Source organism: Chanodichthys erythropterus, chromosome 8, assembly GCF_024489055.1.
Source record: "Chanodichthys erythropterus isolate Z2021 chromosome 8, ASM2448905v1, whole genome shotgun sequence".
Classification (NCBI taxonomy): domain Eukaryota; kingdom Metazoa; phylum Chordata; class Actinopteri; order Cypriniformes; family Xenocyprididae; genus Chanodichthys; species Chanodichthys erythropterus.
In genome coordinates, this window is record NC_090228.1 from 28,918,219 (window position 1) to 28,934,384 (window position 16,166).

Genomic DNA, 16,166 nt, shown 5'->3' on the forward strand with positions numbered 1-16,166 from the left:
CGACGTTTAATGGCGACGTTTAATGGTGTTTACTGATGGTGTTTAATGACGACGTTTAATGATGACGTTTAATGACGCCTTTTAATGACGGCGTTTAATGATGGTGTATAATGATGGTGTTTAATGACGATGATTAATGATGATGATTAATGGTGACGTTTAATAACAACGTTTACTGATGGTGTTTAATAATGGTGTTTAATGATGGTGTTTAATGATGGTGTTTAATGACGACGTTTAATGATGACGTTTAATGATGGTGTTTACTGATGGTGTTTAATGACGACGTTTAATGACGGCATTTAATGAAGGTGTTTAATGATGACGTTTAATGATGGTGTTTACTGACGGCGTTTAATGATGGTGTTTAATGATGGTGTTTAATGATGGTGTTTAATGACGATGATTAATGGTGATGTTTAATGATGGTGTTTACTGATGGTGTTTAATGATGGTGTTTAATGATGGTGTTTAATGATGGCATTTACTGATGGTGTTTAATGATGGTGTTTAATGATGACGTTTAATGATGGTGTTTAATGATGACGTTTAATGATGGTGTTTAATGATGACGTTTAATGATGACGTTTAATGATGGTGTTTAATGATGACGTTTAATGACGACGTTTAATGATGGTGTTTAATGATGACGTTTAATGATGACGTTTAATGATGGTGTTTAATGATGACGTTTAATGACGACGTTTAATGATGGTGTTTAATGATGACGTTTAATGATGACGTTTAATGATGGTGTTTACTGATGGTGTTTAATGATGGTGTTTAATGACGACGTTTAATGACGACGTTTAATGATGGTGTTTAATGATGGTGTTTAATGACGACGTTTAATGATGACGTTTAATGACGCCTTTTAATGACGGCGTTTAATGATGGTGTGTAATGATGGTGTTTAATGACGATGATTAATGATGATGATTAATGGTGACGTTTAATAACAACGTTTACTGATGGTGTTTAATAATGGTGTTTAATGATGGTGTTTAATGACGACGTTTAATGATGACGTTTAATGATTGTGTTTACTGATGGTGTTTAATGACGACGTTTAATGACGGCATTTAATGAAGGTGTTTAATGATGACGTTTAATGATGGTGTTTAATGACGGCGTTTAATGATGGTGTGTAATGATGGTGTTTAATGACGATGATTAATGATGATGATTAATGGTGACGTTTAATAACAACGTTTACTGATGGTGTTTAATAATGGTGTTTAATGATGGTGTTTAATGACGACGTTTAATGATGACGTTTAATGATTGTGTTTACTGATGGTGTTTAATGACGACGTTTAATGACGGCATTTAATGAAGGTGTTTAATGATGACGTTTAATGATGGTGTTTAATGACGGCGTTTAATGATGGTGTGTAATGATGGTGTTTAATGACGATGATTAATGATGATGATTAATGGTGACGTTTAATAACAACATTTACTGATGGTGTTTAATAATGGTGTTTAATGATGGTGTTTAATGACGACGTTTAATGATGACGTTTAATGATGGTGTTTACTGATGGTGTTTAATGACGACGTTTAATGACGGCATTTAATGAAGGTGTTTAATGACGGCGTTTAATGATGGTGTTTAATGATGACGTTTACTGATGGTGTTTACTGATGGTGTTTAATGACGACGTTTAATGATGGTGTTTAATTATGGTGTTTAATGACGATGATTAATGATGATGATTAATGGTGACGTTTAATGACAACATTTACTGATGGTGTTTAATAATGGTGTGTAATGATGGTGTTTAATTATGGTGTTTAACGACGGCGTTTAATGATGACGTTTAATGATGACGTTTAATGATGATGATTATGGCGTTTAATGAAGGTGTTTAATGACGATGATTAATGATGATGATTAATGGTGACGTTTAATGACGACGTTTAATGATGACGTTTAATGATGGTATGTAATGATGGTGTTTAATTATGGTGTTTAATGATGACGTTTAATGATGGCGTTTAATGGTGGTGTTTAATAATGGTGTTTAATGATGGTGTTTAATGACGATGATTAATGATGATGATTAATGGTGACGTTTAATGACGACGTTTAATGATGACGTTTAATGATAGTGTTTAATTATGGTGTTTAATGACGATGATTAATGATGATGATTAATGGTGACGTTTAATGACAACGTTTACTGATGGTGTTTAATAATGGTATGTAATGATGGTGTTTAATTATGGTGTTTAATGATGACGTTTAATGATGGCGTTTAATAATGGTGTTTAATGATGGTGTTTAATGACGATGATTAATGATGATGATTAATGGTGACGTTTAATAACAACGTTTACTGATGGTGTTTAATAATGTTGTGTAATGATGGTGTTTAATGACGATGATTAATGATGATGATTAATGGTGACGTTTAATAACAACGTTTACTGATGGTGTTTAATAATGGTGTTTAATGATGGTGTTTAATGACGACGTTTAATGATGACGTTTAATGACGGCATTTAATGAAGGTGTTTAATGATGACGTTTAATGATGGTGTTTAATGACGGCGTTTAATGATGGTGTTTAATGAAGGTGTTTAATGATGACGTTTAATGATGGTGTTTAACGACGGCGTTTAATGATGACGTTTAATGATGACGTTTAATGATGATGATTATGGCGTTTAATGAAGGTGTTTAATGACGATGATTAATGATGATGATTAATGGTGACGTTTAATGACGACGTTTAATGATGACGTTTAATGATGGTGTTTAATGACGATGATTAATGATGATGATTAATGGTGACGTTTAATGACAACGTTTACTGATGGTGTTTAATAATGGTATGTAATGATGGTGTTTAATTATGGTGTTTAATGATGGCGTTTAATGATGGTGTTTAATTATGGTGTTTAATGATGGCGTTTAATGGTGGTGTTTAATAATGGTGTTTAATGATGGTGTTTAATGACGATGATTAATGACGATGATTAATGATGATGATTAATGGTGACGTTTAATGACGACGTTTAATGATGACGTTTAATGATGGTGTTTAATTATGGTGTTTAATGACGATGATTAATGGTGATGATTAATGGTGATGTTTAATGACAACGTTTACTGATGGTGTTTAATGATGACGTTTAATGATGGTGTTTAATGACGATGATTAATGATGATGATTAATGGTGACGTTTAATGACAACGTTTACTGATGGTGTTTAATAATGGTATGTAATGATGGTGTTTAATGATGGTGTTTAATGATGACGTTTAATGGTGGTGTTTAATGATGGTGTTTAATGATGGTGTTTAATGACGACGTTTAATGACGACGTTTAATGATGGTGTTTACTGATGGTGTTTAATGACGACATTTAATGACGACGTTTAATGACGGCGTTTAATGACGGCGTTTAATTATGATGGCGTTTAATGATGACGTTTAATGATGGTGTTTAATGATTGTGTTTAATGACAACGTTTAATGATGGTGTTTACTGATGGTGTTTAATGACGGCGTTTAATGACGGTGTTTACTGATGGTGTTTAATAATGACATTTAATGATGACGTTTAATGATGGTGTTTAATGATGGTGATTAATGGTGACGTTTAATGACAACGTTTACTGATGGTGTTTAATAATGGTGTGTAATGATGGTGTTTAATGACGATGATTAATGATGATGATTAATGGTGACGTTTAATAACAACGTTTACTGATGGTGTTTAATAATGTTGTGTAATGATGGTGTTTAATGACGATGATTAATGATGATGATTAATGGTGACGTTTAATAACAACGTTTACTGATGGTGTTTAATAATGGTGTTTAATGATGACGTTTAATAACGGCATTTAATGAAGGTGTTTAATGATGACGTTTAATGATGGTGTTTAATGACGGCGTTTAATGATGGTGTTTAATGAAGGTGTTTAATGATGACGTTTAATGATGGTGTTTAACGACGGCGTTTAATGATGACGTTTAATGATGACGTTTAATGATGACGTTTAATGATGATGATTATGGCGTTTAATGAAGGTGTTTAATGACGATGATTAATGATGATGATTAATGGTGACGTTTAATGACGACGTTTAATGACGACGTTTAATGATGACGTTTAATGATGGTGTTTAATTATGGTGTTTAATGACGATGATTAATGATGATGATTAATGGTGACGTTTAATGACAACGTTTACTGATGGTGTTTAATAATGGTATGTAATGATGGTGTTTAATTATGGTGTTTAATGATGGCGTTTAATGGTGGTGTTTAATAATGGTGTTTAATGATGGTGTTTAATGACGATGATTAATGACGATGATTAATGATGATGATTAATGGTGACGTTTAATGACGACGTTTAATGATGACGTTTAATGATGGTGTTTAATTATGGTGTTTAATGACGATGATTAATGGTGATGATTAATGGTGATGTTTAATGACAACGTTTACTGATGGTCTTTAATGATGGTGTTTAATGATGACGTTTAATGATGGCGTTTAATGGTGGTGTTTAATGATGGTGTTTAATGATGGTGTTTAATGATGGTGTTTAATGACGACGTTTAATGACGACGTTTAATGACGACGTTTAATGATGGTGTTTACTGATGGTGTTTAATGACGACGTTTAATGACGACGTTTAATGATGACGTTTAATGATGGTGTTTACTGATGGTGTTTAATGACGACGTTTAATGACGACGTTTAATGACGGCGTTTAATGACGGCGTTTAATTATGATGGCGTTTAATGATGACGTTTAATAATGGTATGTAATGATGGTGTTTAATTATGGTGTTTAATGATGGCGTTTAATGGTGGTGTTTAATAATGGTGTTTAATGATGGTGTTTAATGACGATGATTAATGACGATGATTAATGATGATGATTAATGGTGACGTTTAATGACGACGTTTAATGATGACGTTTAATGATGGTGTTTAATTATGGTATGTAATGATGGTGTTTAATTATGGTGTTTAATGATGGCGTTTAATGGTGGTGTTTAATAATGGTGTTTAATGATGGTGTTTAATGACGATGATTAATGACGATGATTAATGATGATGATTAATGGTGACGTTTAATGACGACGTTTAATGATGACGTTTAATGATGGTGTTTAATTATGGTGTTTAATGACGATGATTAATGGTGATGATTAATGGTGATGTTTAATGACAACGTTTACTGATGGTCTTTAATGATGGTGTTTAATGATGACGTTTAATGATGGCGTTTAATGGTGGTGTTTAATGATGGTGTTTAATGATGGTGTTTAATGACGACGTTTAATGACGACGTTTAATGACGACGTTTAATGATGGTGTTTACTGATGGTGTTTAATGACGACGTTTAATGACGACGTTTAATGATGACGTTTAATGATGGTGTTTACTGATGGTGTTTAATGACGACGTTTAATGACGACGTTTAATGACGGCGTTTAATGACGGCGTTTAATTATGATGGCGTTTAATGATGACGTTTAATGATGGTGTTTAATGATGGTGTTTAATGACAACGTTTAATGATGGTGTTTACTGATGGTGTTTAATGACGGCGTTTAATGACGGTGTTTACTGATGGTGTTTAATAATGACATTTAATGATGGTGTTTAATGGTGTTTACTGATGGTGTTTACTGATGGTGTTTAATGATGACGTTTAATGATGGTGTTTAATGATGACGTTTAATGATGGTGTTTAATGACGATGATTAATGATGATGATTAATGGTGACGTTTAATGACGACGTTTAATGATGACGTTTAATGATGACGTTTAATGATGACGTTTAATGATGACGTTTAATGATGGTGTTTAATGACGACGTTTAATGACGACGTTTAATGACGACGTTTAATGACTGCGTTTAATGATGGTGTTTAATGATGGTGTTTAATGATGACGTTTAATGATGACGTTTAATGACGACGTTTAATGACGACGTTTAATGACGACGTTTAATGACGACGTTTAATGACGACGTTTAATGACGGCGTTTAATGATGTTTAATGACGACGTTTAATGACAACGTTTAATGACGACGTTTAATGATGACGTTTAATGATGGTGTTTAATGACGACGTTTAATGATGACGTTTAATGATGGTGTTTACTGATGGTGTTTAATGACGACGTTTAATGACGACGTTTAATGACGGCGTTTAATGACGGCGTTTAATGATGGTGTTTAATGATGGTGTTTAATGATGACGTTTAATGATGACGTTTAATGATGGTGTTTAATGATGACGTTTAATGGTGACGTTTAATGATGACGTTTAACGACAGCGTTTAATGATGACGTTTAATGATGACGTTTAATGATGACGTTTAATGACGACGTTTAATGATGGTGTTTAATGATGACGTTTAATGATGGTGTTTAATGATGGTGTTTAATGATGATGTTTAATGATGGTGTTTAATGATGACGTTTAATGATGACGTTTAATGATGACGATTATGGCGTTTAATGATGGTGTTTAATGACGATGATTAATGATGATGATTAATGGTGACGTTTAATGACGACGTTTAATGATGACGTTTAATGATGACGTTTAATGACGACGTTTAATGACGACGTTTAATGATGACGTTTAATGATGCCGTTTAATTATGGTGTTTAATAATATAAACCATATGTAATGATGATGGACCACCATGTATTTGGTATCAATGAATTCAGAAGACCCTAAGCTACAATAAGCATGCATGCAATATGTTTATAAAGGCAGTATGAGTGAAAAATTGTACAATAAACTAGAGAATTTCAAAAACGAAAATGAGATTTTTCTCATTTATTACTGAAAATCCTACCTCACACAACAATAGTGAAAAGTTTTTGACCCAAAAATATATTTTTCTAACCCTTTTCTTGACAGAAATGGGTTAATGTTCAATCAAATGTGTAAAGAACAGTTAAATAAATAACTTTATTTACAAACAGTCCTAGGCGTTTTTTTATTTTTGGGACTAAGCCCTTTTTGGTCTGTTTTCTCTATTTTTATATTTGGGCTTATAAATCATATGTAAAGGAGATGGAACACCCTGTGTTTGGTATCTATGGATTCAGAAGACCCTAAGCTACCATAAGCATGCATGTAATGTGTTTAGAAAGGAAGTATGAGTGAAAGAAAATGTACAGTAAACTAGAGAATTTCAAAAACGAAAATTAGATTTTTGTCATTTATTACTGAAAATCACACATCACAGAATATAGAACAAAAAATTTATTTTTTTTCAAACTCTTTGCTTGACAGAAATGTGTTATTGTTTAATCAAATGTGTAAAGAACAATTAAATTATTAACTTTTTTTTACAAACAGCCTAGGCATGCAAGTGAGCAAAGCGAGGCCTCTCCATCGGTGTAAAAGCTGTCTGCTCCAGATTTCTCCTCGTCACTTTCCAGTAATTGTTCCAGAGCTTGTTCTGCCGTAAATCTTTTACTGCTTGCCATTTTAATAAAACAAATCTGTAATAATGCTATATCTCTCTCGAATTTATCTCTTTGTGCTCGCTAATACTCAGATCACTCTCTGTAACACTCCGATCGCTTTCTGCTTTCTCCACCTGATGCTGATTCTCCGATCGCTTATTGATTACACCCGGCTGCCGGTCTTTTACTATAGGCCAGCGAGCTTTTACAAGGCTACAGCAGATTTACAGAGTCCTCTGAATGGCTAGAATACATCATGGTAACCTTCCTCTGATTGGGTTAGAAAAATATTCCTCCCAGCGGCAATTTTTACATTGGTTGTTGCGTGTTGAATCTGCCTAACATACTCGTTTTCATTGGCCTGTTTACGCAGTGGTATTGCGCAATAACGGAAGCGCGTTTAATATACAATATTAATACCGCTGTTTTCAGTGGAATCTGAGGAAGACGGCAAAAAAGACCGCATCTCTCTAGCATTAATAGTTTTTGAGATAACTACACATTTGTAAAAGTATGCCATTTTGGGCGGTACCGCCCAATCCGTCCCTCAAGGGTTAATGACGACGTTTAATGATGGTGTTTAATGATGACGTTTAATAACGCCGTTTAATTACGACTTTTAATGACGGTGTTTAATAATGATGTTTAATAACGGTGTTTAATGATGACGTTTAATGGCGACGTTTAATGATGACGTTTAATGAAGGTGTTTAATGATGACGTTTAATGATGACGTTTAATGATGGTGTTTAATGAAGGTGTTTAATGATGACGTTTAATGACGGTGTTTAATGACGGTGTTTAATGATGGTGTTTAATGGCGGGGTTTAATGACGTGTTTAATGATGGTGTTTAATGAAGGTGTTTAATGATGGCGTTTAATGACGGTGTTTGATGATCCTCTAGAACTGAAGCATTATCATCTCAAAACTACCACACTTAAAGATTTTACAGAATGTGGTTTATTCACAGCTAATGTCATCCTAGATAATTAAGAGTCTCACTTTTAAGAGTTGTTAATGACCTTCGTATCATCAGAGGTAACGCTGCAGCTCTGCTTCTACTGGACTTGAACGCAGCATTTGACACAATAGACCATGTGATTCTTATAAAGCGATTCTCCCATTTGATTGGATTTTGTGGGACGGTTTTAAAGTGGTTCAAGTCTGTCGAATAGATCATTCTCTGTACAGTATGGTAAGTGTGTTTCAACAACAGCACCTGTCTCTTGTGAGGTTCCTCAGGGCTCTGTTGTTGGCCCTCTTTAATTGTCCTTGTATTTGTTGTCCCTGGGCTCAGTTTTTAACAAATTTGGCATGTCTTACCATTTGTGTGCTGGTGATACACAGATCTATCTTCCTTTGAGATTGGGAGTACACAAATCCTTTAATTGGGAGTCACTCAGCAGTTAGATTGGGAGTACACAAATCCTCCACCGCCCCCCTCTCTGTGTGTGTGTGTGTGTGTGTGTGTGTGCTGAGGGTGTCGGGTGGCTCTGAGCTATTCCTGTGCTGACCGGAGCAGCACATGACCGACCGCCGGACACATGGACTCCAGCATGCAGCAGGTTCGGACACTGCTTCCTCTCTCTTCTGGGCTTTGGGACGAGGTTCGCGCGGATCCAGGGAAGGTCGCGCCGGCCGAGGGCGGAGAGGGAGGACTCTGGGTGAAGGAAGCAGCGGGCGTCCTGATAGAGAGAAGAGCGTGGGGTTTTCCTGCCGCGTTTCAGGCCGCGAGAAATAAATAGTCTGGAATCCTTCAGCTGTCGAGCTTCAGCTGCTGCTAAAATAGACGTTCCTCAGGCTCGCCTGTACCAACACGCTGACGTCTGGCAAAAACCTTTGATTTATCGCTCTTTTCTGATGTTCTTCATCATGAGTTCCAGTACAAACATCTGAACTTGAGCTCAATGCATCAAAACGAATGAGTCTGAACAAATATCTGTGGAGCCAGAAAAATCTTCTTGTTTTCTCTTTGAATTAAGTTTGTTTTTCTGATGGGCAGATATTTGTTCTTGTTTTAAGCACAAGCTCACTTCATTTTGAAGGTTTTGATGTGTCCAGATTTAAAGAATGTTTAGATATTTGAGCTGGAAAAACCCTGAGGAAGAACATCATGTTTAACAGTGTGACACGCAGAGACGTCACATGATCTGAGGACTTGAGTCCGCTTTATTTCTACAGGCTTAGATTCAGAGCAGCTTCACAGTGATGAACAGGAACATATGATGAAAACAGAAGATGATAGAGTCATTGTTCAGATCAATCTGATCACATCAGCAGTGCAGTCGAACCTGTCATGTGATGCTGATTGTCTCTCGTGTGTGTGTGTGTGTGTGTTCCTCAGGTGGTGGAGCAGGGCATGTTCGTCAAACACTGTAAGGTGGAAGTCTACCTCACCGAGCTCAAGCTGTGTGAAGATGGAAACATGGACAACATGGTCAGCAGACGCTTCAGCAAAGCAGACACTATAGGTACTGAACACGGACTGAGATCCTGTCCATCATCTGATCCACTGACACTATCACAGGTTCTGCTGGGTGATCATCCTCTCAGAAACACTTTATCTTCAAGTCATTTATCATCTAGTTAGTTTAATCTGAAGCTACTGTAGTTCATTCATTGAATATGGAAACATGTTTCAGTTCAGATGTGTGTGTCAGACACTGATCTGGTTTCATTCAGCTGATTGATGACGAATGTGAAGCAGGTCAACAACTCTCTGTGTGATGAAGCCTGTACAATACAGTTAGAATTACTCTAAAATTCAAGATTTCAGGGCAAAAATTGTGTCGTATTTATATCATGATATAACACACAAGTGATGTTTCTGTCCCGAATAACACGAGTGCAAATGTGTTTTCATACACCAGTTCAATAAATAACAAGTTAACATTGTGTTATATTTTAGAGACAATACTGTGTTTTTTAAGGTATAGTTTCAGAAATGTAGATTTCTGTCACCCTCATGTTGTTCCACACCTGTAAGACTTTCGCTCATCTTCAGAACACAAATTAAGATATTTTTGATGATATCTGAGAGATTTCTGTCCTCCACTGACACTAATAAAACGCTTCATGAAGAGATCCATGAGAATCGAGTGGTTTAGTCCAGCTCTTCTGAAGAGACACGCTCACTTTATATGATGAATTTAGGCTTTTATTCACATATAAACTCTGATGGATGAATATGCATAAACAGAAGCTCAGTGTGTTTGTTTGATGAATGTTAGATCTCCTTATGGACGTGTTGAAGAGACACAGTGGTAGTTGTGTGACAGAAATCTCTTGGTCTGAGTTAAAGTGGTGAGGGTGAGTAAATGAATGAACTAACGCTCCTCTGTCCCGGCAGACACCATCGAGCGAGAGATGCGGAAGCTGTTCAGTATTCCCGACGAGAAGGAGACGCGACTGTGGAACAAGTACATGAGCAACACGTTCGAGCCGCTCAACAAGCCGGACAGCACCATTCAGGACGCCGGGCTCTATCAGGGACAGGTGAGGCGCTGTCACCTGCTCATAGTCCAGTCACGACAGAGTTCAGGGGTGAAATGTGTGCTTTGAGCGTGTCTTCTGTCCGCAGGTGCTAGTGATCGAACAGAAGAACGAAGACGGCTCGTGGCCTCGCGGCTCTTCGGCGCTCAAGTGAGTCGCTGGGACGTACGGATCGTCACACGGATCATCAGATGCTTTGACACTGGCTTGTTTGCTTGATCTCTTCCTGAGGGTTGCGTCATTTCCTGTAACTCATGCTCTTCTTGTCTTTTGAAGGTCATCTGGTGCTTCCTCTCTCTCTGCTTTACCAAAGATCTGCCCTTCATCTCTCACAAACAATCATAACAGCAGCTTCAGCGGCCGCAAGTAAGCCTGTGGGTGGGGCTTATGAGTGGGTGGGACTCAGAAGAGGGGCTTGCGAGTTTGTGGGTGGGGCTCGGGAGGGGTTAATGGTGGGCGTGGCTTGGGGAGGGGTTATGAATGGCTAGGCAACGTCGCTCCTGCAGAGTTCAGCTCCAACCCTAATCAAACACACCTGAAGATACTCCAGCTCTTCAGGATCACTAAAGCTACAGGCAGGTGAGGTTTTCTCAGGGTTGGAGATGAACTCTGCAGGACAGCGGCTCTTTCTCCGTTTCTCTCTTCTGCACTGAATTTCTTGCATCTTTTGGGTCATTATCATGTGGGAACATCCACTTCCAGCTCTGCTCCAGTTCTCGCACAGAGTCTTTGGTGTAACGTTGTGTTGAGTGTGGGCTCGTTTGGATCCAGACATGCTCGTGTTTTACATCATCAGATTGTGATCATACTGATCCTACTCTCCGGCCACTTTTTTGATCTCTTGGAGGGTCCATGACGCTAAATCAGAGTAGTTTATATAAGGCGTGGCCTTTCTCTTCAGTTGGTGTGCTTGTTTATAATGTCAGACCCATGATGTCATTCATCTGTCGTAATATCCGTCAGGGAGCGGACAGCAAGGCGTCTCTCTTCTGCTTTCCCTGCATGTTTTGAGCTGCATGATCCTGATCATCTGCTGTCACCTGCTGCTTTAGCTGCGTCGGGTCTCTGTCCGTGTTATACCGTCTGCGTGTGTCCACAGCATGAAGAACTCCAGCTACGGCCTGCCGTCCTACCCTCCGTACAGCAGCAGCTACGAGTACTCGGATCAGGGCCGGCGCTCCGAGAAGGCTGGCCTCTGCGGCCTCTCCAACCTGGGAAACACCTGCTTCATGAACTCGGCCACACAGGTGACCCTGCCTGACCTCCTCATTTCCTTCCGGTTATAATCCGTGTCAGATGACTGATTTAAAGACAGCCCGAGCAAATGAGTTCATCAGCGATTGCAGGGATGGTGGCATGTATTTCGACAGAATCTAGCTGTGCTTCAGTGTCCATAAGGGCTGGGTAAATAATGTCAATTTCTCGATTTTAATCGATTCTCATTTTTACGAACCGATATCGATTCTTAAATCCCAAGAATCGATTAGTCTCATGTGTTTTCAGTTGATGAATGAGCAGAATATGTAGCTCCTCCCATCCAATAAATTGCAATAATCTTTGTTACTTTTGATATGAAGCAAAGTCTCAGATTTCAAATGACGTCCATCTTATTATGAGATTCAGAAAATAAATACCGTTTTGGCGCTGTTTAATGTGGCGTGACGGATCGCTTTAGCGCCTCAGTTAAAGAGAAGCATGTGATCATCCTCTCCTCCGCTTTAATACCAGTTACAGCGAAATAAACATGAACATCTGAAGGTATGTTAAAATATACAGTACAATTTACTGAAATCCGTATCATGTCTCGTGTAATCGCTCAATCAGTGCTTCAACTTCAATAAAACAGCTTCAATGTCATGTGACGTCACATTTACCTCAGAAAAACATATTCAGTGACCATAAACTCATCAGTCAGCTAGAAAAGTGAACTCTAGAAAGATAAATATAGCTATGCACCGTTACATATTCATTATAATGTTCTTCAATATTTAATGCATGTTTGAATAAATCAGTTATGACAGCCGTGATTTAAATGTTTATATTTCACAAAAAGCGAATTGGAGTAGAAATATGATTATGTAATTCTAAACTTTATAATAAAAACATCACTGAGTGTAATTTAAGTGTTTGTATATAAATAAGTTAATTTAACCTTCAGTATTATTATAGCTAATATCAGCTGACTCTCATGTGTAGTTTACAGCATTAGTGGAGATATTTTTTTTGTCATGTACTGGAACTGAAATACTACATCCAAAATAATCGATATCGAATCGAAAGCATGTGAATAGTAATCAAATTGAATCGTGAAAATTGTGTCAATACCCAGCCCTAGTGTCCATTGTTGATTTGAGCGCATGTTTGTGTCGCAGTGCCTGAGTAACGTCCCTCCTCTGACCGAGTTCTTCCTGAAGGACAAGTACCAGGAGGAGCTGAACGAGGACAATCCTCTGGGAATGAAGGGAGAGATCGCCAAGGCCTACGCCGAGCTCATCAAGCAGCTGTGGTCGGGGAAATACAGCTATGTCACGCCAAGACCCTTCAAGGTAAAGATGAGATGTTCTGACATGCACAGACACAGATGGCAGGGGTTAACCAGCTGATCCATAATCCGTACGGACCAGGCCCCACGCTTCGACACGCGTGACATTCACGGGTTGATTGCGTAGAGTGAAACATTTGCACGTTTTGTCTTGTCAGTTTACATATTCAACTCTAATGGAAGAAGAGGTGAAAGAGAACTGAATTCAGTACTCACACGCTGTAATCTGTGCGATAACTTCATCTAATATGAGACAAATTCTGCTGTGAAGAAGACAGTTCAGTTCAGTTATATATTGAATCTTATGTAATTATCCAGAGAATAATGATTCATCTTATATTTGCAGATACGGACACCTGTATTTAATGCAACACTATCACTGACCCAAAACTTACATTTTTCAGCAATTTCCATTTTCCTCTTTCCCACCTCCATTGTTGGGCTGCTGGATGTTTGTTAAACGTTTGGTTGGATCTCTCTGTGTCTGTGTTTGTGTTTCTAGACTCAGGTGGGCCGGTTCGCGCCTCAGTTCTCGGGCTACCAGCAGCAGGACTCTCACGAGCTGCTGGCCTTCCTGCTCGACGGGCTCCACGAGGACCTGAACCGCATCCGGAAGAAGCCCTACATCCAGCTGAAGGACGCAGACGGCCGACCCGACAAGGTCCAGCATCACACACGACACGAGCCAGACGCTAACTAACGCCTGAGCTCACACACGGATACGGCAAGAACACGCTTTCACTGTCCCTTCATGAAGCAGATATTAGAGCACTGATGAACAGAAGCACATCTGAAGTGCAGTTATCAACTCATTCTGAACATTTATCAAGCAGAAATATGAACATATTGTGAGAAATACGGGACATATCCTTCTCTAATATGCCACCAGTGTTAAAAGACACATAAATGTCTTGTTAAATTAATAATGATTTAGTAAAAATCTGATTACAAAAGTCTAAATTAATCATTGTGGTCGATTGTCTTAAATTAAGTTTTCTCTCATAAACACACCGTCTTGAGTTTATGTAGGCCAACTGTAGGCCGATATGAAGGCCAAATGCTAAACATTAGCTTTGAAGGCCACTCATCTTAAATTATCCTGTGGATTAGAAACATTTTTTCCAGTGAAAGTAGAAGATAAAATCATTTGTCACTGCAGAAGAAAGTGAAAATTAAAGAGGAAACGACGCAGTCATTATTCACTAAATGGATTTCAAACACAGTAAATGTAAAGTTGAGTGATGAGGTGCACTGGTGACATGTGAACTGTGATCTCCTGCAGGTGGTTGCAGAAGAAGCCTGGGAGAACCACATCAAGAGGAACGACTCCATCATCGTGGACATCTTCCACGGCCTCTTCAAGTCCACGCTGGTCTGTCCCGTGTGCGCCAAGATCTCGGTGACCTTCGACCCCTTCTGCTACCTGACGCTTCCTCTGCCCATGAAGAAGGAGCGGACGCTGGAGGTGTATCTGGTGTGGCTGGACCCTCTGGCCAAACCCACGCAGGTACGTCCGTCAGGATCTTCTGCAGCGCTGCGTGAGCCGTGTTACACATGTGACTGATGTTTGTGTTCCAGTACAAACTGACGGTGCCTAAGGTGGGCTGCATCTCGGACCTGTGCGCGTCGCTCTCGGCTCTGTCGGGCGTCCCGGCTCAGAAGGTAACTGCCGTCGGCATGAAGAAGGTATTTTATCTCTTCACCTCACTCACTGTGTTTCCTCTCCCGTCCAGATGATCGTCACGGACATATACAACCACCGCTTTCACCGGATCTTCGCCGCCAACGAGAACCTGAGCAGCATCATGGAGCGGGACGACATCTATGTGTGAGTGTCATCACTGAGATCAATGAGAGGTCAGTGCGTGTTTCTGATATCCGTGTCCCTGTGGAGCAGGTTCGAGCTGGCCGCCGGCCGGCAGGAGGACACGGATCACGTGGTGATTCCTGTTCATCTGCGGGAGAAATACAAGCAGTCGGGCTTCAACCACACCAGCACGCCGCTGTTCGGCCAGCCCTTCTTGCTCAGCGTGCCGCGCGCCATCAGCGAGGACAAGCTCTACAACCTGCTCCTGCTGCGCCTCTGGTGCGTACGGCCGCCCACAATCACACAAGCCTTGATCTGTTGAGGTTTGTTTGTCATCAGGCTGAGAGTTTGTCTCGTTTCAGTCGTTTCGTCCGGCCGGCCGCTGAGGACGAGGAGTCGGAGGAGACGCTCTCGCCCAAACATCACTCCATCAACGGCAGCGCCACCAATGGTATAATGGAGGAGGGGTCGCCTAGTAAGCATGCTGTTTGACACGTTCTCACTAACGAACCCGCGCCGCCCGCCCTGTGTCGACATGTTTAAGAGGTACTGAAGCCTGGCTCGTCCCACAGGTGAGATGGAGACGGACGAGCCGGACGACGAGTCCAGCCAGGACCAGGAGCTGCCCTCGGAGAACGACAACAGCCAGTCGGAGGACTCGGTGGGCGGCGGGGACAACGAGCTGGAGAACGGCGTCCTGCCGGAGAACTGCAGCAAAGACCCGACGCTCAACGGCCAGAAGAAGCGCCTCTTCACATTCCAGTTCAACAACATGGGGAAGACCGACGCCAACTTCATCAAGGGAGAGGCGCGGCAGATCCGCTTCGACGAGGACCACACCAGACTCAGCG

At 39.6% G+C, this 16,166-nt stretch overlaps 1 protein-coding gene across 7 annotated transcripts in view; it reads left to right on the forward strand.

Moving 5' to 3' along the window:
- The window catches only part of LOC137024674 (ubiquitin carboxyl-terminal hydrolase 15-like), a 29,159-nt gene that overhangs the window by 9,604 nt on the left and 3,389 nt on the right, over positions 1-16,166 (forward strand). The window contains exons 2-15 of one of the 7 annotated variants that reach the window (XM_067392482.1): positions 7,363-7,444; positions 9,819-9,945; positions 10,824-10,969; positions 11,055-11,116; positions 11,243-11,332; positions 12,066-12,213; positions 13,339-13,512; positions 14,011-14,169; positions 14,791-15,015; positions 15,087-15,170; positions 15,242-15,336; positions 15,406-15,594; positions 15,678-15,790; positions 15,888-16,166. In XM_067392482.1, coding sequence (XP_067248583.1) covers positions 7,370-7,444; positions 9,819-9,945; positions 10,824-10,969; positions 11,055-11,116; positions 11,243-11,332; positions 12,066-12,213; positions 13,339-13,512; positions 14,011-14,169; positions 14,791-15,015; positions 15,087-15,170; positions 15,242-15,336; positions 15,406-15,594; positions 15,678-15,790; positions 15,888-16,166 — 1,966 coding nt within the window. In that variant the 5' untranslated portion in view covers positions 7,363-7,369. The other 6 variants (XM_067392483.1, XM_067392484.1, XM_067392480.1 and 3 more) reach the window with 6 other exon arrangements.